This window comes from Trachypithecus francoisi, unplaced genomic scaffold (assembly GCF_009764315.1).
Source record: "Trachypithecus francoisi isolate TF-2019V2 unplaced genomic scaffold, Tfra_2.0 Lachesis_group1, whole genome shotgun sequence".
In the NCBI taxonomy this organism is placed as follows: domain Eukaryota; kingdom Metazoa; phylum Chordata; class Mammalia; order Primates; family Cercopithecidae; genus Trachypithecus; species Trachypithecus francoisi.
In genome coordinates this window covers 175,920,052-175,945,071 of record NW_022681454.1, presented here as the reverse complement: position 1 = coordinate 175,945,071, position 25,020 = coordinate 175,920,052, and the positions used below count along the sequence as shown (strand labels likewise).

Sequence of the window (25,020 nt, the reverse complement as noted above, 5' to 3'; positions counted from 1 at the left end):
GGATAACGTGCAAATACAGGAGAAGGGGCATCTTTGCTCCTCAGGCCTGAGACAGGAGTGACTGCTATGGTTTGAATATTTGTGTCCCTCCAAAGTCCATGTTGAAAGTTCACGTCCAGTGCAACAGAATGAAGAGTGGCCTTGTGACGGCAATCAGGCCGTGAAGGCTCTGCTCTCATGGATGGATTCAGTGTCACAAAAGGGCAGGAGGGAACTAGCTAGGCCTTTTTTGCCCTTCCGTCCTTTCCGCAATGTGAGGACACAGTGCTTGTCTCCTCTTCTGCAACATGAGGACACAGAGCTTGTCTCCTCCAGAGGATGCAGTATTTGAGGCAACATCTCAGAAGCAGAGGCAAGGTGCTGGAACACTGAGTCTGCCGGCACCTCGATCTTGGACTTCCCAGCCTCCAAACTGAAAAATACATTTCTACTGTCCATAAACTCTCTAGTCTCAGGTGTCTTCTTATAGCAGCAAGAACAGGTTAAGAGAGTGTCCAGAATATCAACTTGGAAATGATGAGGTTGAGATGGCATTGGAGCAAAGCCCACCCGATACATTCCTCTCTCTGCCTGGAGCTCGAGTACAGTTTGCATTCCACATCTTCAGACTTAATCCCAGCTCACAGTGTTAGTTCTGCTGTCTAATTAGTACACACCTCTTTGGCGCTTCTAAAATAGATGTCTTCTTCTATGTTTGCACCCCTTTCTTCACAGAGCCTAAGCCCATGTTGGGCTCATAATAGGTGCTTAATAAATGATAACTCTGAACACTTTAGAGCTGAAAAACAAAAAGGACTTATTTTCACTGGAGCCAACTAACATTTCAAAGACAAATGTTTAAAATTTGCTTTTCAGCAAAACATTAAGAAATTCGCCAGGTGTGGTAGCTTGCCTGTAATCCCAGCAACTCAAGAGACTGAGCCAGCAGGACTGCTTGAGCCCATGAGTTTGAGGACAGCCTGCACAACATAGCAAGACATTGTTTTTTATTGTTGTTGTTTGTTTCTTTAAAAAAGAAAGAAATCCATTGAACTATCTAATATGTTAGTGGATGTATGTTTGCATCTTTCTTTTTTTTTCTTTTTTTTTGGACTGAGCCTCACTCTGTTGCCCAGGCTGGAATGCAGTGGCACAATCTCAGCTCACCGCAACCTCTACCTCTGGAGTTCAAGCAATTCTCATGCCTCAGCATCCCGTCCCAAGTAGCTGGGATTACAGATGTCCGCCACCACACCCAGCTAATTTTTGTATTTTCACTAGAGACAGGGCTTCACCATGTTGGCCAGGCTGGTCTCCAACTCCTGACCTCAAGTGATCCACCTGCCTCGGCCTCCCAAAATGCTGGGATTACAGACATGAGCCACCATGCCTGGCCTTCATCATACATTTTTAATATTTTTAGATTATATTTCTAATTGACAAGTATATGTATCTATGGGGTACAATGTAATTTCACAATCCACATGTATACATTACGGAAGGATATACCAGGCTAGTTAGCATTTCCCTCACTTCAAATATTTATCATTTCTTTGTGGTGAGAACATTTACAATCCTCTCTTTTAGCTCCTTTGAAATATACAATAGGTTATTATTATAGTCACCTTGCTGTGTAACAGGTCACTAGAGCTCATTCCCACACCCAAATGAAATACATTTTTAAAAGAAACAAACAAGACAGATCCAAATGCTAATTCTGTTAATGAAACAAATAATTTTTACTACATTCAAGATTGTCTTGTAATTTTTTCTACTCAATAAATCAATATATTGAAAATTTACATTATAAAATTTGGACACAACATTTCCATAGACATTTTTCTGGAATCTCTAAATCTTTAAAGAGAATATTCTCGTTAGGTCATTCTAACAGTAACATGGAAAAAGGTAACCATTTATTTTCTTTTTTTTAAAAAAAAGAACCAGAAGTACTTAGAATGCTGACCCTGTCAAGGTAGATTTTTTTCCCCCACAAAGCATCCCTGTTATCTGGCATCACTAGGGGACGTGTCTAAGTAAATTTTTTATCTCTCGAAATGTCAAAATCTTTCCATCTTTTTCATATAAATTTTGGAAAATGCATCACACACATTACCCTCTTAAGTGGCTGTGGACCATCAGTATGACTGTTCACTATGTTATTGCTATTGTGTCGCTGCTCCCTGGATAAGACATCACACACTGTCACTTCTCCAGCCATCCACGGGCCGGACTGGAACAGCCTCTCAGCTCCTCTTCCCGTTGAGTTTAGGGCTTCTAATGGGTAATTCGGCAAGCCAGGGATCAATGCTGCTAAGAATTATTCATTAATTGAAAGTAAGATTCTAGGTGACAGCCCAAATACAGTGCACGAGCTCTGTGACTGCATTGTGGTCATTCTTCCCTAAATGAGAGCTCCTGTTCCCAGCATTCTGATGGCTGGAAAGCATGTGCCACCATCCCGATACACACACACACACAAACACACACACACACACACAGTCATACACACTATCCACTGCTCACTGCACACCTGGCCTCACTAGGGCCTCCCTTCATCTTCACAGCCACCCCACAAGAGGGTATGTTTAACATCTCAATTTCATGGTTTCCAAAGCAACTTCATGGTACAGATGGACTTAAATTTTAGTCTCCAAGTTCAATTCCAACACCCTCCACAAAACCATAATGGTAAGCACGACGTTCACTATGAGGTGCCGATGACAATGACTCTGACAACTGAAGACACTACTGCCATCACCATCTCTACAGTGTCTGCTGCGTGGGGGCCCCAGGCCAGGCACCTGCCAACAGCAACACCATCAGCCATCGTTACAAACCCCATGTTCAGATGAAGAAATAAGGCTCAGAGACGAGGCAGCTTTGCCCTAGGTCACACAGCACATAAATGATAGACATGGGATTTGAGGACTTCTCTAATTTCAGAGTCCAACTTGGTCACCACAAAGTAATGAAAACCAGTGTGCTAGGGGAATTTTATTGATCTTTTTATTATTTTAACATAACAGTTAAGACTTATTCCAATATATCATGTTTAACATTAGATTTTCCTTTCTTAGAGAATTTAGTATCAGTATTCAGGCAACATTCAAAGGCTAGCAAAAACATCTCAATATAATTTAGTTCTAGCTGGCCACTCACTGGAGCTCTGCTCCAAACAATAGGTGTATTAAGAGTGTCAAGAGCTGAGTATTGACTCTGGGAGGCAGAGATGGAGAGATAAGCAGACAGGGATGGGCAAGGACAAAGGATAGACCTAAGTGCTACTGCCACTTAACCCGTTCCCTCCCTGCCATGAGTAATTCTTACAGAAGGCCTGCTGGCAGCCTGGGTTTCTGCTTTAAAGGAGGAAGAAGTGTACTGCAAACTGAAAACATTTTCTCCTCCAAAATGGGTAGAAAAGGATGGCATTCAAGATTACTCACAATCTGGACCCAAGCTCTCTCTCCAACCCTTTCTGGATTTCTCCATGAGGGAGCCTCTGCTGGAGACCTACTGCTCATTCACAGTCTCCCAAATCCGTCACGCAGATCTCCGCGTCTACATCACAGGTTGCAAACTGGTAGCCCAGCTGCCAGGCTGCAGACTTGTTTTGTTTGATTTGTGTGCTTTGTATGTTGTGTGGTTTTTATTCCCCCAATAAGCTCACATTTGAAAATCTAGAGATTTCACACAATCCATCTTCTGGCATTTCTTGAGAAATCTCACAATCTGGCAACACTAGGTTTCACCCTCACATGGCAATGACTAGTCTAGAGGCGCGACGTGGCATCTCCTTTTGGAGAAAGCGTGTGCCCTTTAGTTCACAGTCCTCACCACTCCCCATGTCTCTCTGACTCTGAGGCTATGTCAACATTGTTTACCATCAAACTTGCTCCACTGTTTTTCTAACAGTCAAGAAGTATTTCTCTGTACCAATGTTTCTTTCAAAAGTGGAAAAAAATAAAAGACAAAGAGAACTACGTATTTTAAGAAATATGGGAGGACACATATCTTGGTAGACATGAAAATGTAACATGCAAATAAACTGGCCAAATTCATTGATCTGTGCTACCTGTTCAGGAAGTCAGGCTTGCTATTGTTGATTTCTCGGCTGTCTATTGTTTCCTTCTCCTGGAATGCCCTTACCTCTCCCGGTCAAATTCTTGTCTCTTTCCAGAGACCTACAGTCTCCAGCCACATCTTTTGTCCTCATCTAAATGCTGGCAAGGCTGTGTTGGTACCATCTATTTAACATGAATCACAGGAGATCTTAAAACAATAGAACCATAGACTTTTAGAACCTGAGCAGTCGTGGGTGATGACCTAAGTCCAGAGGCCACAAACCTTTTGTGGAGAGGAGCTATTCTCTAGTGAGGACACTTGACACTGATGTAGAGTGAGGGAAAATTTCATTCCTGCATCAATTATTTACTGTTGGACTCTTCAGGGCCAGGCACTGTGTCAGCAGCTGAGGCTCTACTGAGAACAGGGAAGAAGGGTCTTTGCCTTCACAGGGCGTTTTTGTGGGCAAGCGTGCAACAAACATTTTGCCAAGTTATTCCATGGGGAAGGAGGCAAATGGTCAGCTTTTGTTCTTCTCAGGGCACTGGCTTCCAATGCCCCAATCTGTTGGGTGTTTCTGGCCTCGAGTGGGTTGGGGGAAAAGGATAAGCCACGTGTTCCTACTGTCTCAGTTCACTATGTTTCGAAACATTTGTGAGCCCCAGGGCCCCTTTGTTATTTGTTAGCAGTTAAGGCTGCAGGACCTTTGCAATGTCTCAGAGTTTCAAGGCACTGCTAATGTCTGCATGCTGCAGGAAGGGTGCACGCTAGAACCATTAGTTTGCATACCCCCTTCAGTTCTCTGACATTTCAAAGATCCATGGGCTATTCACATACGATCTGACCAAAGTAGTAATTCTTCTATTACCTCTCCTGGCTTTCTTAGGAACTTTAATTACTGCCAGTTGCCTCTTTATGTCATGCCTCAACTAGAAACGAAAGCTCCCTGTGAGTCTGAGATCAGGCCTTATTTCTTCTCATCTTTTCCAGGACATAGTCACTTGGACACAAGAGCACAGACAAAACACATGGGGCTGGATTTAAATGAATTGAGGGAGAAAAAATGGCTGTATCAATAAAGCACACACTATCAATGAAGATATACATTCAGATCAGAGCAGAAATTTATCATATTTATATTGCCTCATAATGTTTATAGATTCAGTGGCAGTGGTTAATATTAATTTCTAATAATTTAAATAAGATAAGGGAAAAATCTTAAGTTTTGACTGGTAAATACTGTATTAGTCCCTGAAAAATTCTCAAAAGTTTCCCTGAAATCATCATTTTTCACATTTTGGCTTTACATCTGATGCCCCACCCTGCCCTCTCGTTCTCCAAGGAGCAGTCGTCAGACAACACATATTCTCTAGAACCTCAAGTAAGGAGAAAACAAAAATAACTGCATTATAAACAACATCCTTTACAACTAAATATTAAAGTTAATAATTGTATACAATTTTCTAATCTCAGAAAATATCGTTACGTATTTCTAGAGATACCCAGTCTTACTGTACATGAAGACAGAAAAAATGATGATGTTATAAAAGAGAGATACGGCTGGGCATGGTGGCTCACATGTGTAATGCCAGTACTTTGGGAGGCTGAAGCAGGAGGATCGCCTGAGCCCAGGAGTCCAAGTCCAGCCTGGGCAACACAGACCCTGTCTGTAAAAAGTTTAAAAATAAAAAAAAATATTTTAAAGAAGATAGGCTGTTCTAAAAAGTTTACAAATTTAACATTTATTAAAGTTTATATATGGCCACAGTTTATCATTTTCTGGTATAAATACTATGACTGTAAGTAAATATGCTGAATTTCCTGCAGCATTAAATCACTGCACACTTCAGTGCCTATGCAGCATCAGTTATTCTCCAACTTGGAACATCAAATTAAATGTAAGGGTTTAATACATTTCTCTCTAAAATGTATTTTAATGGGGTTTTTTAAAAGTAAAAAAACACTATCATATTTTGTCTACATTTCTAATTATGGCATCACTTTAGAAAAACGATGCATATAACAGACACCTGGAACTACTAGAGTGGGGAGGGGGGAGGGTTGCAAACTTAACTGCTGGGTACTACGCTCACTGCCCGGGTGATGAGATCATCCGTACCCCAAACCTCAGCATCAGGCAACATACCCATGTAACTAATCTGCCTGTGCACCCCTGAATCTAAAAGGCAAGTTGAAATTATTTTAAAAAAGAAAAGAAAAACAATGCTTCACAGAAGTGTGGTCATCACTTGCTTCAGCGGCGCATACCTCCATAAAAATGCACTTGCTCTGGAGAAATTGTTAAATTTTCAGTGATTTTTTTCTGCATATTAGTTAAACCAAAATTGTTGTGTTTTAACATTTGCAATTCTTCCTGATAACCGCTGTCATAATGACTCGAAAATTAACAGATTCATCATGGGTCTATACACAACATAGTCCTGTTCTCCTTTAACGTTCCTCTATCACCAACTTTCATAGGAAGTGAGTTGCACAAAACACATGTACTTGTAATTACGTTTGCAAAAAAAAAAAAAAAAAAATCCTCAAACAGCTGTGGAGACAGCAAAGATTAGAATCTGATAGTGGCTTAGAATAATGAAGAAAGGGATTGTAAGGGTTCAGCTACAGAGCTGATGAAAGATGGAAGGAAAACCTGCTCTTCAAAATCCTTAATCTGTATTACTTCTAAACTCTAAATTGAAACATACATTCCAAGAATCTGAAATAATAAATGATGAGTAATGTTTCTCAACCAATGATTTAAGATATGTATTAAACCTTGCGTTTTACTGGCAATAAATTCAAAATTTGTATATTATTACCTAAAATGTTTGAAGGTCTTACTTAAATTATTATTCTTCCAAAAATCTCATAAAATAATTGAAATTTGGTTACATCTAGCTCATTTCTAGGCAGTATTATTTATTTCTTAACATTACATTTTCACCAATTATGAAAGTCTAGAGTCCTTGATGAAGGCTTGACTAACCAGTCATAGTGAATTGATCATAAAATAATCTTTTAAATAGTTTCCTTATTATAAATAGTGAATAACAGAAAATAACTTTTAGTATCATATATCTTTACTACAGATATAAAATCTTTAAGAAGATGATGCAGAACGGAAATATGACAATTATAAAGAGCCATCTTTTGAAGTTGATCGTATACTTCAATGAGTAAGTACACAGACACCAAAATTATTTATATTGTAGAAAAACCTACTGTATTGCCTCACTTTGCAATTTTTATAGTGAACTTTACTACTCTTTTAAAACTTTTAGAAGCTTGTAGCCTCAGAAATAAGAGCCCATTTATTAAGGAAAATTAATTCCCCATAATAAATTATGCTTTTTTATGTGGCATTACTTGTGTTTTATAAGTAAAACGACTCAGTTAGCCAATACTTGGTATTTCCTAATTTTGAATAGGACCAATTGTCTTGCATTTGATTGACAATGACTAAATGAAAACTGATATAAACACAATTATGTAATCTGACCACTTAATTTTCAATTTTCAATATATTTATTGGACCAAAAAAAGGAGGTCTCCTTAGAATGACACATTTTTATCAAACTGTTATGCTGTGCAAACAATTGTTCATTACAAGTTGGAAATACACTCACATAATATAATGTCCTTTCATTTTCTTTTTTTAAATCCATGACCAAAGCAAGCTACAATATGCTCACTATTACATACACGTGTATTACATACACATTCAGAGAAAATTAACTAACCCTCATATATATGATGGCTTCATTTTTACATGTCACTATTTTCTTCTCAAGTTGCTTTCAATATTAACAAGGGGAAAAGCTTACAGGGAACTTGCATCAGGCCATGGACTTTGCAGACTGTACTGAGGAGGTGCCCCACTTAAATGACTGAGTACCCTGCAATAATCAATGCACTGGTCATCTGGCATAAATGGAAAAGCATTATTCAATAGATAATCTGGCTTCATTATCTCGCATCAAAATAGTAACCTCTGGATTTCACTGAATCCATTCATACCTAACATATATTCAGACTAAAATTCCATATTAATATTAGATTTAGGAAAGAAACCAATTAATTTTTTAAGGGAAAATGAAATGATAGCTAGTCTAGTGCTACTTGATAAAACTACTGTGTAACAGATTCTGGGATCACAGATTTATGGGAGAATGTATAATCCTTCATCAAAGAGTGGCAGCTTATCCACCAAGCTTCCTATCCCCGACAGGCTATTCTTTTAAAAGTAATAACGAGGGCCTAAAAACTATGTAACACTCTCCCACCAAAATCAGCCATTTATACCAAAGATTCTCAATAGTAAAAGAACCAGAACCTCATCCTAAAAGCCTCTAATCTTTTAAGGAAAAAAAAAAAGCATAATGTGCATTAATAATTTATATCTATTCCTAAATCAAGTGGTTATGTTCCAGACTTAAAATTAAGTGATAGAAATTACATTAGAAGGTATCATTGTTTTTAAAAAGATAAAAATAAAATAATAAAAATTAATCCCTACGAGGCTTACATTAGTAACATTTTTCCAAGACTATGAACTATTTATACTTTGCTTTCCTCAACATTTACATTTTAAAAGTGAATTATACAGCCTTTTGAAAGTTCAAGTGGTAATTAAACAACCAATCCACACATCTTACATCACATTTACATGAAATACGTGATACATTCATGATTTAAGTAACTCACATTATCCTTTGCTGATAGCTCAATATAAAATTTACCAAACTTGATATGTTAAGATTCCCATCTGAAGTACAACACAGTTTCTAAAAGCTACTTTTATCAGATGATGTGAGGAGAATTAACTGATGGCATCTCACAGAACAAGCACTCGGTCCTCTCCTTCAGATCTCTCATTTGTCACAAGATATCAAACAACTGCAACGTGGAGCTGAACTAGAACTAGATTTGAAGGCTCAGATTTTATAGAAAACTTTCAGAATAAGAAACTGGACTTCTGTCATGGCTATACTGACTGAGAGTTGACCCAGGTTACTAACATCATGCTTGAATGAAATGCAAGATTATATTAGTTTTATTGAAATTACCTTAAACCAGAATACCAAGAATTGATGTATCTTAAAATTTGACACTTGCCTTGCAAATGCATTCATGCTGTGTGACTAAAGATACATCATTCATCTTTCACATTTGTAATAACTTTTTTGTTATCTGTATGGATTTTACAAATATGTATATCCATGATATTCTCCTAGTATCTAAATTATATAAACTGTAATCTTCATTAAATTGAGGTATTTTTATAACTTTTAGAACACCAGATTTATTGGATCACCTTATTTCTTTTTTAGGCTCCCTTAAAACAGACTTCAGTTAGTGTATGTTTTGATTACTAATATTTTTTAATTCTTTATTTATGGGTTCTAAATCATATTACCAGTATAAAGAAAGATCTGAAGCCCTCTGAGTAGTGGAAACATAGAGAAGATAAAAGCCCAGGTGTAGATAATTTAAATTATTAGGGTTTCTTTATACACATCTTTAGTAAATCAATATTTGAATCTCAAAATATATAAAATTAGGTCTTTTCTGAGACTGCACTTTTAACCGAAAGGTACTACACTTCAAATTCTTACGGTAAGAATTTTAAAAATAAATTAAATATTTAAAATTACATCTTTTTCTTTGGTTTAAGTTACAACACTAGGCAAATTCTGTAGCATCTACTATCATACTAGTTAAAATAATACAGAAAATTATATCACAACCAAAACACAGGATAAAAAACATTTTTAAAGTATTTTATCTTTAGTAAACTGTTGACTCAAAGTCCCTGTTACATGTGTAATTTTTTAAATTAGTAAAAATTGAAGAAAATCTTACTGGCAAATCAACTTAACATACCAATATTGTTTATTAAAAAACTGTAGTGCCAGAGTCTTTTCATTCAGAGATTGTATATTCTAGGACAAAGTAACAATTGAAATTGAAGAGTAATTTGCTTTACTTAATTTTGTAACCACAAAAAACATGATAGGGTATTCTACTCATATTTGGAAAAAAAGATATAAGGAAGCATAAAAATTATTCTACAAGTAAGGATTCATTTCTGGCTTGATAGGTATACATTACATACAAGTAACAACTTTAATTTTTGTTTAAATTAAAATTTATTTTAAATGTTAAATATGTTAGTAGCTCCTTAGAAGAAAAACAAGTTGAAATTTAAAGTAGAAATATCAACTTATAAATGTATTATAGACAGAAAATGTCTGTTCTACTTAAATTTGAAGGATAACATCCTGGCAGAAGTTCTCTTCAGCTGTCACCCCTTTCTGAACTATTAAATTCATTAATAGTTTTGTAAGGCAACAAATGTACTTTCTTTCTCCTAGCATGTCTCATTATTTTCAAAAGCTCTTCTAATTATTTGGGAATTTTCTGAAAGTATTAGCTAAAAGATGAGGAATAACATTTCAGTTATTTTCATTGTGTCAAGTTATTCTCACTATTACTGATACCATCATAAAATTCAGCCATATCCTTGTAAGAATGCCTTATTTTTGTGACAATCAAGAGATAAAATATGGCTGTGTATACTACCATTTTTATTTCTTTGGAATATTATAGCTCATCACTTATCTATAATACGTATTTAGATTACTAGATTAGTTTTTATTATTTGCAGTATTTTAACCTACACTTAAGTATTCTCATCATTACACAAAATTTAAGTGAAAAAATTTTAAAGTTTTAAATATTCATTTCATTTTTGTTTACAAATATAGAAAAATGTAATAACGCTGTTTAAGATGCTTTTGTTTTTTGGGGATTTTTTTTTTTTTTCCTCCTAAGAGACAACAAGTCACAGATTTGTTCTTAAAGAACTATAGGAGTGATAGCTTTCTTTAGATGAAAGTTATTATAAATTCTGAAAGAAATAAAATTCACAGCTGTCTTCCCCTGGTTTTCATAATTATTTCAAATGGCAAGCTCTGTGCCAATTTTCTTAAGAGCTATTTAAAAGAACCAGTCCCTTGCCAATTTTTTTCTACCTACATGTTGACAAATTCCAAATTCTCTGATAAAAAGTATTAGAATAGATGTTACTCTTTAAAAAGAACGTTAGGTAGACTGAAAATAAACAATTAAGTTTACTTTTCAATAGCGCACTTTTTTTTTACCAAAATAAACATAATCTCATATTCATATATTTGCACATGCTTCATGCAAAATATTTAACAAGCCTCACACATTTCTCCCTGTACATTATAATAACTCAATCCTGTCTTTTCACTGTCTGCATAACGTACCTTCTAGTATGCAGTCCAAGAACATAAACTCTCCTAAGATACCATCCCAGTTTAGAAGCCACATGCTGGACTCGATAAGATGCTGGAGACGCTCTTGAGTGAGGACCTCCTTCTTTGAAAACGCCCCTGTTATCAAAAAGACACCTCCTCATGCAGAGAGGAGGGTCAACAATTCTAGTCACAAAATATTAGCTGAGCATAATTTAACAAAAAAGGAAATAATCCATTCTAATAAAAAAGTAGCTTTTCTGTTTGGGGGAGGGAACAGAGAACCACAAATCCACGTCACCCTCCTATTCAGAGGTATGCTGCTATCTTCATAAACAGCCACTACATTCAGAGGTGCTACGGAATCGGACTGAAGGAAGACAGTCATTAACAAGCTGTTAATTCTTTCTAAGTAATGGCAACCTGAAGAGGGATTCGCATAAGAATTCTAGCAAATATTACCAGTAATTAAAGGAAAGAATGACTACAACATATTAAGAGTTGTATCTTTAAAGGTAAGTGGCCTTTATAAGTTACCTCCTAAATGGTCTTTTTAAATAATCTGAGTTGCGTGGTTTTTTTTAAGTCTCTATATAGAAAACTATAACTTGATTTTCAGCCTCGTAAACAAAGAAAGCATGCTAATAAAATAGAGCTGTTAGTACATTTTCTTTTTTCCATCAATATAAGAAACTGTATACAATATTTGGAATGTCTTGCACTAATTTTAAGAACTGATATTCTGATTCTCCTGTAGGAATTGAAAATACATATATTTAAAAGTGAAAAAATTTACAAGTTAATTTTCTTCTGTACTTACCCAATTAAATGAAAGACAAAATTTTCCCTTTAGTCTGCTTTTCCTGTCACATACCCTGCTACACACAGAAAATGCTCAAAGGACCACCAGTCATTATAAAATATATTCGTTTTCCTATTTTCTCCTCTTTCTCTCTCTTTCTCTTACTCCCCTCCCTTCCTCTTTTCCTTTCTTCCTCCCTTCCTTCTTCCCTTATCTCTTTTTGGTTTTGAGGCAGAGACCAAGTAGACCCAGTTATAAAGTAGCTGGTTATTATTAAATAATATGATCCCATTCCAGGGCAAACAAATCACATTATCCCCACCGCTCCCCAACTACTCTAACAGAAGTAAAAACTATTCCACAATATTTGAGAATATACTATCAGCAAATGCAATGACTTTTGTATCCCACACTGACTTTCATATAATTATATAAATGATACGATTTTATATCATTAAATGCAAGTGTGAATACAGGCACCATGTTTTCCCCAAAACAATATTTTCAGAAGGTAGCACTGTGTTTTTGCATGCTCTAGTATAAACTACAGAACTATAAACATCGGCGAAATAGTAAATAATAGTAATAAATGCCACACCTCCACAAGTAATGATTAACTCCTAAACTTACAAAAAAGAATATAAGCATAGTTTAGTGTTATGCTACATTTCACTCCACACATGCTCCTAAACATGTAAGAATTACCTATTTTCTGAAGGAAGTCAAGGAACTCGGTTAAGACTGCCACCTATCACAAACTTGTTTGAAAAGTCAGTGCTACCTGATCCTAGCTCTTCTAAGATTCCAAGAAAGTTTATCAACAGGGAAGTAAAATCTCATTATTATTATTATTACATGATGTGGTTTCAATCATCTACTCATATGACTTATGAGTTCATTCTATGATACTGACATTAATTTGCACAGTGACTAATTTGAAATAGAAAGACATGGGTTTGAGTTGATCACTATCTTTAGCGAATTCCATGTAGCTGTTCTAACTAGGTAATCACCTGAGTTATTTAACCAAAACTACAGAAAATTTTATCGCAATTCCGTCAAAATAATGAATCCTATTGTAGTTTCAGTATATGAAACATGTATGTATCTCAGGGCATGTTTCTGTATTTTGATAGTTTATACTCTAATGCTTGTGTAAAATAACATTTTGAAAATGGGAGTTTAACTGCATTATGTTAGCATTTAAAACTATTTTAAATGGATGTCTTAAGCTGGAAAAACACCAATCCAATGCCAAGAATCTATCATTACAGAGAATAAAATAAACATACATAGTTCTTATCAAGCTTTTTTCCTTCCTGAAAGTAAAGAGTAATGCCATTGTGGGAACTTTACACGCACTAGAAAGCAGTTACATCTGTCTTTAGAAATCATATATACTATAGATACATTAGAATGCTAATCTATATTAATCTTATATTCTGTGCTCCTAATATTTTATTTGATTGGGATAACATGTATCACAATGCAATATGGACCAAAGCCCTAGAAAATCTTAATGTGGTCTTTCAGAAGAGACTTAAAAGCTGATAAAACCAAAGCTGACCAGGTACAAATAAGAAAGAAATGCAAATATCACAGTGAGGCGATAACATCCACCATCTCCCCACACTTCCATTGAGGAATTACCTCCACATGCACTACCTTTCATTGTCAGGATTATACCTACTATCTTATGAAATCCAGTTATAACACATGCACAAGAGGTCCATCCATAATTTGAAGAAATCTCTGAAAAACTGAACTAGAATGTTAATACAAACAAAAAAGGAAATAACCTAGATGGATTACAGTTACTATTAATGGCTCAAAAGGCTATAAAATCCTTTGATGGGCAAGAAAATATGCCTTGAGGCATATTGCATTTTAGGAAAACAGGCTATTTTAGTTGAATATATGTTAATGAATTGCTTCCTCATGTTTTATATAATTCTTAGAAAAAGTTCAAATTAGGTCCCCAGTAGGATGTTTTAATTATGAGAAGCAATCTTTCAAAACTCATACAAGCCATCACACTTGTTTGGAAACAAATGACTTTTCAAGATGGAGAAGTATTACTATCAATCACCAACAAGTTAATGCTACATAATAAGGCAGGTTTGGATGCAAACTGATCCATTGTGGAATGCTGTATCTAAAACTGATTACAACAGCACTCAAAATGAATGCATTTCCAAACCACTTCTTTGCTCAGAAACATTAATCTCAATTAGAAGGAGAGCTTCATAATGGTAATGCTTGGGGAAAAAAATCTTAAATAAATCAGGTTTTATAAGACACAACAATTAATCAGTTTTCAGACTAAGAAGATTTTTTGTTTTTTTTTTTTTTTTTTAAGCACAAAATTTCCATCAGGTCTGTTAAAACAGCCGATATTTCCAAAAACAAGTTGTAAATGTATTCTAAAATAAGCTTACATAAAATAATTTTTGAATAAAACTTAGTTGTTGAAACTTTTAAATAACGTATTATGGTGGTACCTTTTCAATAGACTTTACTCCGAATGCATGTATTCAATTTTTCTACGGGCTATCATTCCACTTTATAAGGCAATTATGAACACAACACTAACTTCAACTGGAAATTCAAAGGAATATGTAATTGGTTATGGACCACAGTAAACGTTTGGTGGCAAACTATTATATTCTTTGCTCATATTCTCACCCTAAGTAAAGAAAGTATGTCCTCAAAGTCAAAATGGACAGTTGACTATCAAACAAAACACTGGGTAGATGAGCAATGTGTAATTCAACATGCTTAACAGGTTTCTACAGCACAGCTTCAAGAAAAGGGCAGACAGCTCATCACAGCTGCTGAATACACTGATTCGAATAAATATAACACTTGGATGATATTCAGCCACCATCCAGAAATCAAATTTTTACGGGGTAAAATAAAGTTTAATAAAAAGGAGGCACATGCATTTATTTAAATAATCAATAATAATAAACTAATAAACTTGGCTTTGTTGGGTTTTTATATCAGACTATGACCATGCTCTGAACTTATTCTCTAGTATTCCTATAGGTAGGATAAACTTCAGCATTTCCAAACATACATTTGCAGCTATTGCAAAAACATCATTTTTTGTACACCCAGCCTAACAGTGATTCAGTATTTCTGACAGGTCACTCTACTCACAATGATATCCACGCACTCCTTCCTGCTTTCTTATTTGCTTGACTCTTTACAAAGAGAATAATTACTCTTGGCTCCCAGAAGCAAAGCTAAGAAAGAGTAGCTTGAACTTGCTAACTGGATCATTATTGTTTAGCTAGGTTTCCTTTCTGAATAAGTTTAAAAGTTTTCACTCTCTTTAGGAGCTTTCTTCTATTCAAAGATAATCATCCTTATCTTTCTTTGTCTTCACCCTAATAAGGCAGGTTCCCTTTTCTGTCATCAACCAAAAGACTGATGACACGCCTACAGAATCATAGTAAGAAAAACCTCAATAATTTACCTAAAACATCTTCTTAGAAAATAAACACAGCCATGCAAAATAATCCCATTTGGAGGAATAACTAGTCACAATTCTATAAATCTATCTGCTTTTTTTCCAATAATCAAGTAATCCTCATTAGAGTGCATACGTTGCTAACTTAAAGCTATTGGCACAGGGGGTTCATATAGTTTTTCAGACATATATAAACATTAGCATGGTGATTAGTATAACTACATTTTTCATAAAAACTGTGCAGTGCATGTAAAATGTGTGTTTGATTTGAACTACTTTTTCTAACTATATATTCTAAGTTATTTAACATAAGACATATTTGTTTACTATTAGAAAAAATCTTTAAGAGGAATAAAAAAATCATGTAAGAAAAAAGAGCGAGATTATTAAGGGAAATGCAACAGGAAAAGATAAGAAAATCCTGAAATACACAATAGAATAACTAAACTCATTATAAACGCCTATCTTTGAAGAATTTAGGAATAATTTGTGAACGCCACGACATTTTAAAGTGGGATTAGCAAGTCTTATTACTGAACTAATCTCTCACTCTTAGATCAAGAATTAAATATTTGCTCTGCATTTAGAAATTAAAAATCGAAACTTTCAGGGCTCATACAAGAATTGTATATATTAAGATATACATGCTCGAAGTTCTAGATAATTAAAAGTGTATTAAGGAACGCACAAAGCAAGATTGTTGAATTTATAAAATCTTGTGTTTTAATTGAAATATTAAAATAGATAATGAATTATTATCACACAGTTGCTCTTAATTCTAAAGTCAGTCTGTTCTCAATATATTAATACCCTAAAGACTACAAATACTTCTCCAAGTAGGCAACAGGGGAAAAGGGATATGCATCATTATTTTAAACAAAGTCACCAAGGGAATCAAATCACCAAGTTCTGTTCAGTTGCAGTATCATCTTTTGGGATACTCTTCCAAGCTTTCCAGAGATGCCATATCCACCTTTTTCCTTTTGACAAGAGAAGGGAAAGGTAATGCCTCAACATATTTCTATTTCCAGTGAAAAGACCACCCAGTGAATTCTGCCAGAGTCTACCAATGTTTGACAAAATACATTGTCAGAAGATAAGAAATAGAGCATGATGAAGAGACAGTCCTGTTCTCGGGCATCCCAGCCGTCTGGGACCCTGTAAAAAGTCTAGGACAGCTCTCAGCCTTTCATTTCCATTGCACCTCCTCACACGTACTTGGAAACTTTTCTCTACCTCCAAATTATAATGACTTCGGAAAACACACGTATCTGATGTATTACACGGTACAAGTACTTGTTATCCTCCCTCCACAATAAAAATTAACAAGTTACCACTCCAGCTACCTTAAAGGTGAGGCAGTAAGAATGGAATCCAAGCTGCATAGTAAGATGCTCAGCAAAGATCAATCAGACACAACCCGCCTCAACCTAAAATATGTGAAGCTCTTTGTAATCGGTCGTAAAACACAAGAGGGACTTAGAATCTCAGTTGCAGGCTCATAAATTCGTAATTTTTGAAACGCCCAGCTCAGGATATTTTGTGTGTGTTTCCAGCCCCATCCAGAGTTTCCCGATCAAGTTTCAGCCGTGATCCACCACTCCCCACGTTACCCCTTGCCCCTCACTCTCCCTCCTTCACTCCTTTCCAACTTAGCTCCCTGGTCGCTGCAAGAAGCCTTCTCTCCCCTGCCTGCCCCGGAAAGCGGTGACATCCCAGGGCTTTCCGCTCGCTGGAAGCCCCACAGGATCCTGTCAAGACGCCCCCGCAGAGGACGCGGGGCCCCGCCACACAGTGGGGGCCGAAGAGGACCAGGCGGGCTCCCCTCCCCGCCCCCACCGGGCGCCCAGCCTCCGGGCTGCCCTCCTCGGGAGCCTCGGGGCTCCCCAGAACCGGGGCACGGCGCCTGGCTCCTCGGGCGACAGGCGCCGGCGAAGTTCCCACCTGAGCCGGCAGCCGGAGGTGGCGGGCGCGAGGGCGGGGCGGGGACTGGGAGGCCGGACGGCGGAGAGAGCCCGCGCGCCGGGGAGATGCCCCCGCGCCCGCCGCCTCCCGGGGCCAGTCGCAGCCACGCGCCGTCCCGGTTCGCGCTCGCCCGCTCCCGGCGCCGCGGCCCGGCACTAGGACCCCAGAAAGGAAGGAGGGCGCGCCGGCGGCGGCGCCGCACTTACCGCGCTCGGCTCGCCCGCGCCGCCGGCTCACTCCCCGGCAGCAGCCGCCGCGTCCGCCCGAGCCGCGCGCACACCGCGCCGGGCCAAATTCAAAGGAGCCGGGCGCGGGGGAGGGGGGCCCCGCCGAGGGAGCCGGGAGCGGGCGCCGGCGGGGCGGGGGCGGAGAGGGGGCGCGAGTGTTACAACTTCCTTCCCTGCCCGCCCCCGGCCGCGCGGCCCCGGGACGCGGGAGGGGAGGGCGCTGGCGCGCCAATGAGTTCACTTTCTTTCTCTCCCCCGCGTTCCCCCTCTCCCCGTCCGCCGGCCCTTCCAGCCTTCTCCAAGGCGGCGGACCAGGCCGGGTCGGAGTTTTCAGGGCTCGGCCCGCGAGCGGGAGGACCGGGGAGGCGAGGGAGGAGGAAGGCGAGAAGGGCCAGGTGAGGAGGCCCCCAGGACGCCCGGCCGGGGAGCGGCATCCAGGACCGTAATTGTGCGGCGGGGGACGCGCCGGGCCGAGTGTGCCCGAGCCCGGGCGCGTACACGTGTCCGTGTGTGTGTGTGTGTGTGTGTGTGTGCGCGCGAGTGTGCGAGGGAGAGGAGGAAAGGAGAGGAGCCTACCATGCGCTTCCCCCGGTGCAGATCGCGGGAGAGCCCAATCACGGGGCGAGCTGGACCTGGCTGTGACCATTTATAATCCTTGACTCCTCTGCTCCGCCACTTGTCAAGATGACAGGTACTTTATTTCTTCTTCTTTATTCAAAAAAAGAGATTCCCCGTTTACTGCCTTTTTCTGTCAAATGGGATTTGCCGGACTGAACCACGTTCGCCGCCCCTCCCTCTTTCCCTCCTCCCGGCCGCGTCGGGTTCGGGAAAGCACCGAGGCTCCCATGCTGTGACCAATCAGTGCTTCTACTACTCTCGCCGTGATTTAGGGGTCATCCGTGAATAACACTTCACGCTGATGAATGGTTCTTGCCGGCTTTCGGCTCTGATGAGGGGTCTGCCCGCCGCTGATTGCAAACACTAATGAACTTACTGCGCCATTTGAAATTCACACGCACCAACAAAGTGCGGGGGTACGTGCGTGGGAGTCTGTCCTTTTCTGCTACGGGTGGCCGCGAGGCGGCCCTGGGGGAGGGGGCGGGTAATTGCTTTGGACTTAAGTGGAAACACTTCTCTGTGTAATCAAACCTCTAACCTTCTTAGAAAACTACTTTTCTTGATCTTCCGTAGGGTGGGCGTTTCAGGTCAGCTGAGTCACCCGAGGAGGTGGGAGTGCAAGACACTGCCAGGAAGACGGATTCCGAGGCAGAAGGGTGTAATTAAGGATTTCCACCCCCGGTAGGCGGCCCGTCCTTTGCGGAGCCTCTGAAAATGACCCGCGCCTTCCTTTCCACAGTGTCCTTTCGTCCGAGACCGAAAAGCGCAAATGACCTTTGGACAGGGAAGGGAGGCAGTAAACACTCAGACTTCCTTACCAGCCCCATTCGGCACTGTAGCAGAACAACTGTCTGGCCCCCGGCTTCAAGCACCTAGGCCTCCGCCCAGCATCACCTTGCCAGGAGTGGACCCGGGAGTCCTCCGAAGGCTCCACTCCCCGCTTTTACTACTCTTCCTTCCTCTCCATTCTCCCCTCAGATTAGCAGCCGAACACTGTCCCTGCCTCGATTTTGTTTGCTGTGGGAGGGAAAAAAAGTTTGCTGCTCCTCCCAAGACACTGACACTTTCTACCCACCGCAGCGCTGGCTCCCGGCTCCCCGCTCCCCAGCCCCCGCCCCCTATCTGCAGGAAAGTCCTCCCCCGGAGCTTCCAAAACTGCTAGAAGTTCCAGAGTTTTGTGGCTCCGAATGAGCGGCTCTGTAGCTCCGAATGGGCGACCTGAGCAGAACCGCTCTCTGGCTCGACGGTCCGTGGGATCCTTCAGGCTCCTTTCGGGTCCGGGACGGGGCGGTGGCAGAGGTGGGGCATGCGCGTTTGGGACTGCCGAGTGCCTGCGGCTCCCCCGTGGGCGCCCGAGCATCTCCCCGCCTTCCCCTGGGACCCGCAGTCCGCCCATGGAGGGCTGAGACCCGGCGACCAGGCCTGCTCCGGCCACCGCCGACCTGTCCTTGGAAGCGTGGTGGAGACTGGTGCGCTCCCAGCCTCCTCGCGCCACCGTCCACTTTCAGCTTCAGAGCGGAGGATTCCGCCGACCTGTACCTGTACTCGGTCGTTAGGAAGTCCACTTGCATTTTTAACTGCCATGCAGAACCAGAAACAGATCGAGCACTGGGAGAACACGGACGACGCCTCCTAGGAAAGCCTGAACCTTTATGATAGTTTCTCCAAAGTTTGGGCTAGAAGGGAGGAGAATCTCTAAACTCGAACTTGAACTAGTGTGCCCAGACCCACAGCCCGTGTTCCCGAAGTTGCTAAGTGCCTGAGCGCAGCGCGTTAAGTAGAGAAGTCTTGGTAGTAAGCGAACCCGACCCGGAAAGCAGCACACGCACATCTTTGCGGGAAGAATCTAGAGTCACCCTGGGATAGATCCATCTCCTTCTGCCACTGAATTTCACACTTGAAAAAGATAAGGTCATGGGGGCGAATTAATGATATCCCCCACTCATTCTAAGCATTCTCATTATTTTTTTTTAAAAAAAAAGCTTGTCAATTATGAAGATATGTCCCAGATATTACATGAAGAGCATGCAGACTACTTGAAATTTGAATCCAGACATGATCGTAAGGAAACTCATAAAGCACTTTTGTGGCCCAGTTCCCACACACACACAAAAGTATTAGGTCTTTAAAACTTTTATAAATATGTAAGTGAGACTCCCTCCTACTATCTAGGAATACACAATAGAGATGAGACACTGCCCCAATCCTAAAGAGGCCAGAACTGAAGTGCTACATTGTGGGAGTTGGGGGATGCTGCTTTTTTCCTAGAATCCTCATTACAGCTAACGCTGGTAATAAAGGTAGGAAACAATAGAACTCATAAAACTTAGAAATGGCAATAAATCTTGGCTCCTGTCTCTAGCCCAGTTCCTTCTTACATGAGATTAAAAGTTTTTCAGTATGCAATGCTGAACATTTACACTATGCTTGCAATATAGAAAAAAAAATGCTCTAGGACTCATTAATACGGCCCTGCGCACTCTATGCCAGGCGTCGTTGGTGGACAAAGCGCGCAGGGGTCCTCCTCTACGTCTGCCTGCGCCGGTAATCCAGGCAGCTTACGTGTGTTAAATTTGGGTCTCTCTCTCTCTCTCTGTCTCTCATACAAAGAAGTTCCATCATTTGAGGCCGTTAGGAAACGCTGATGTTGTGCAGTGCCAAACTACCACACGCTTCCTCCTTCAAATGAATCCCTGGAAAGCAGAGAGGCAGCTCGCTACGTGACCATCATGCTTTTTGCCTCACTGAGCTGTTGTCAAGAGAGGGCGGGGATGGCGGGCAGCTCACGCCGTGCCCTCCGCAGCAATAAAAACTGGAGCGAGAGAAGAAATGCAAGACATTGCTGTCTGTTTTGCAAGCCTCTGGCCCCTCTCAGCAAACTCTGCCCGGCGCAGCTGGTGACTTTGCGGTGTGAACGCAGCCGGTAGTGCTCGGGATAATGGGACGGAGCTGGCGGCATCGCCCTCCCGTGGGCCCCTCTTGTCACACAGATGCGCAGCTCTCCGAAAGGAAAATGTGGCCCAGCTCCCCTCGCCTAGTCCTACTCTTAGGAACGCATGCCTGGGGCCTTTGCAAGCCTCTAAAAAGTCCTTAGGGAGAAAATAATGGGCGGAACCTCCGGATTCATTTTGGGGAAGAGGAGCCAGGCTCTTGCCCCACTACTGAGGCAAGGCCACCAGCACCCTGCCCTGCCGCTCCGCCGCCTCCCCGTGGGCCAAGTCTCAGCCAAGTGGCGCTGCCCACCTGAAGGTGACACCTGTCCATTTTAGTCAGCATCACATGCGCCTTCCCTTTCTCCCCTTTGGGGGCTGTCCGTTTTCTCCTCCTGTCCTCAAGAGCCAGCTTGGACATGAAGGGGCCGGGTAGCAGCTGTTTATGCCTCTCTCCGGTGCAGACTCGACGGTCTCCGCAGCCACTTCCTCCTTTGACACGCGAGGCTTTCAGGCGTGCAGACGGGGACCGCCGGGTGAGGCAGGTATTAGGCTCTCCAAGGAGACTTGTGGACATCACTCGAGTTTACCTATTCTTTGGACTTTATTACATCTGCTCTAGCAAACCTGAGGCCTGAGCGGCCTGCCTGCTGGGTTCAAACCCAGTGGCTGCGCCGGCTGCAACTTCTCCCACTCAGGAGACCCTAGGAACGATGAGGAAGGGGGTAGAAATGAGCAGGGGAGCCAAATCTCAGGTACCTCGACCTTCCAGCTCACCCCTCAGGACGAGGAAAGCCAGTAACCCACATATACCCAAAAGAAGGTTATGTCTCAACTGAGAACAGCAAATAGGGGATGGACCACTTTAGAACACAGGCTAAAGGCTGGTAGCCACTGAGCAAAACCCAAATTCTATGCACCCGAGGTGTTTGCCTTACACAAATGGCTTCACAGGTAGCAAGCAATTAATCTGCAACAGTGAACAGCACTAAAACTTAAATTTTACATAGAAGTCTCTCAAGTAGCCTTAAAGATATTATTGGGTGGGGTTTTCCCCCCACTGACAAAAAATAACTTATCCCTTGGCTGTTAGATTGAGGGAACTACAAAACAAATATTTTAATTCCATCACTGACAAAGTCATAAAATTAAATGACTGTTTGTAGAGGAAAATATGTTTTCATTATCTTAATTAAAGCAAAATAAGCCTCTCTCAATGTGCATGCATTTTGGAGCCACCGAATGGACTGGTGATGAGACGAAGCAACCTTTAACTGGGACCATGCTTCTCCAGTACATTTGCTTGTATTCCATGGCGTAAACCTGGCCTATGCGTGGCTCCAGCCTTCGGTGAAAAAGCATTTGCATAGCACCACCCAAGGGCTCCCTTGCTTTGGCTGGAGCCTCATAAAAGACCCCAGACTTTGCAAAGCATTTTGAACACTAGCATCTTTGAACATGTGGAACTTTCGGTTTTGGTTTAGCTCTGTGAATGTGTTTAAAACTTGCTACATTATTCCACACTGAAAGTTGGAACCTTTATAATTAAGAGTTATCATGGAGTGCCTTTTAAAATCTGTCATATTTTCGATAAACAACTTTTCAGTGAGAAGCGTATATAGTGTACTCAAGGTAGGCATTAGCTGCTGGCAAGGTTTATGATAAAATAGTGACATTACAGGACAATGTTTTAGTAAAACAACACCCTTTAGATATTTTGGGTTCCAGCTTATATGTTAACTTGTAAATATAGGTTAAAAATAAAGGCATCAAGTGACTGTAATTCAGTATCAGACAAATTGAACATCTTTTTATTTCCCGGAAGTGCCCTACTCTTTTTCCTCCCTTTGGTGACCTCTTAGTCTGGAATGCCCTGCATCTGGAGCCCTAGAACACATAGCTTTTAAAGCACCTGTTAGTGATACTCTCCTTCCTTAGCAGTGCTTCCACTGTGTTTTCTGCATGTAATAAAGGATGGCACTGTGTTTTGGATAGGTCTTTCCTAATAGCTGAGCACTCTTGGAGTGTAGGGGCTCAACCTTATGCCTCTTTGGACACACAAGCCTAGCCCATGTGCTGGCCTATAGGAGCTGCTCAATAAATGTTTGTTGAATGAATGAGTGGATACACGAATAAAATATTTTCATTGTCTTTAGCCCGTCTGACTTTCTTTTTTAAATAGGGGTATGTCATAAATAAAATTTACCTCGAAAACGTTTTTAAGTACACTTTTTTCTTCTCTACCATCAAGTTTTTAATGGGACATCATTTTAAAATTCTGGTCATTACAACGAACCACTTTTGACCTTGGTTGACTTTCCGCAGAAACATAATTTAAAGTAAAGACAAAAACAATGAGAAAAGGCAAAGAGATCAAATTTTGGTTTTCTCTTTTTCAGTAGGATATGATATTTATTGAAATTTGGAAACAAATTGTAGCAAGCACCTATAACGTGTAGATACTCACGTTTTTATATTAAATATGACATTATTTATAAAACCCTATTGTCTTCCACCTTTCCTTTGGATTTTTAGTGGTAAGAAGTGTAGAGCCTAAGATGACTGCTTTTCATTTCTTCAAGACAAGGGTTCAGCTGGTATTGGGGAAACAATCTCTGTTTGTTCCTGTCTGCTCAGGAGGACTGTTTCTAATTGATCTGGCATGGAATTTAGTTGGAGATGTGTATGTTGCAACTGAAGCGCAGAGCCTGTGTGCTTTGTAAAGTGATAACCATATGGGCCTTATTGGAAACATTTGAGGATTTTCGACATTAACCTGGGTTAAATTGAGCTATAAATTCAACTCAAATGTATATGTCCTGACAAATTCATCATCACTTTGGATAGATTCAATCCATGCTCCCCTCAGATTAATAAAGATGATGACCGCTTATCACAAATGCAAAGATTCGTCGTGATAAAGTACCGTAATGTTGTACTTTGCACTGTTTACATGCAAATTGCCCATATTAAGCAGACATTTTCTACTGTTATCACTTTCAGTAGAATGGAAATGTTTAAAAATGATCTCGGGGTAAAAAAGAGGATAGATAGCCAAATCTATTTCCTCTTACACCATTTTCAAGTGCACTTTGCTATCATCATGAAGATTTAATTAAGCAAGCTCAGCTAAGCTAAAAAAGCAAAAAGGCTGAAAGTTCCTACTTATAGAAACATACTCAGGACTTATACAAAATAATTTATTGACTATTCTTCATTTAGGGATTGGAGCAACCACTGAAGGTTAAAAATACAACAGAATTCTATAGCTCCTTTCCCCTATTTCTGAATATCAAATTTAGAGCTTACACTTTGTTACAGATAATAGTACTAAGTTATGGGTGTTGATGGTTCTTCTCTTGCAGCTTTAAATTGCCTTGAAAAAGATACAGTTTCTTTAATTAAAAAAACTGCACAGAACTAATCCCTCTAGCTGAAAAAAGAAAAGTTTTAAGCAATCTCTTTCTGCTCCGAGAGAGAAAGGCAGACAATACCATAACAGATCAGAAACATAAGCTATAGTGTGCAGCCAGGAGCACAGCAGGGAACTGAATACTGCTCCGACTGTGTCATTTTTTAATCCCCCATCCCAGTTTTCCCCGTCTGACCTCATGCTGAGATGAAGTTATCACAGAAGACAGCTTTACTCTCACCAATGAATCCAACCCTGGAT

General features: G+C 40.3%; 2 protein-coding genes and 1 pseudogene across 3 annotated transcripts in view; 1 reads left to right on the top strand and 2 right to left on the bottom strand.

The window, feature by feature from the left end:
- The window catches only part of LOC117086169 (translation initiation factor IF-2-like), a 95,597-nt gene extending 77,126 nt beyond the window's left edge, over positions 1 to 18,471 (bottom strand). Inside the window, exon 1 of the mRNA XM_033215752.1 lies at positions 17,779 to 18,471. Coding sequence (XP_033071643.1) covers positions 17,779 to 18,445 — 667 coding nt within the window. The 5' untranslated portion in view covers positions 18,446 to 18,471. The remainder of the gene's footprint in view (positions 1 to 17,778) is intronic.
- LOC117086170 (teneurin-3-like) overlaps positions 1 to 18,547 on the bottom strand; it is a 207,429-nt gene extending 188,882 nt beyond the window's left edge. Inside the window, exon 1 of the mRNA XM_033215753.1 lies at positions 18,376 to 18,547. The gene's annotated coding sequence lies outside the window, so the exon portion shown is untranslated. The remainder of the gene's footprint in view (positions 1 to 18,375) is intronic.
- Positions 18,548 to 18,645: 98 nt separating this feature from the next.
- LOC117084866 lies at positions 18,646 to 20,192 on the top strand (annotated as a pseudogene). The gene is made up of 2 exons (XR_004437719.1): positions 18,646 to 18,833; positions 18,991 to 20,192. The product of XR_004437719.1 is annotated as an uncharacterized LOC117084866 (transcript).
- The last annotated feature ends 4,828 nt before the right edge of the window (positions 20,193 to 25,020 follow it).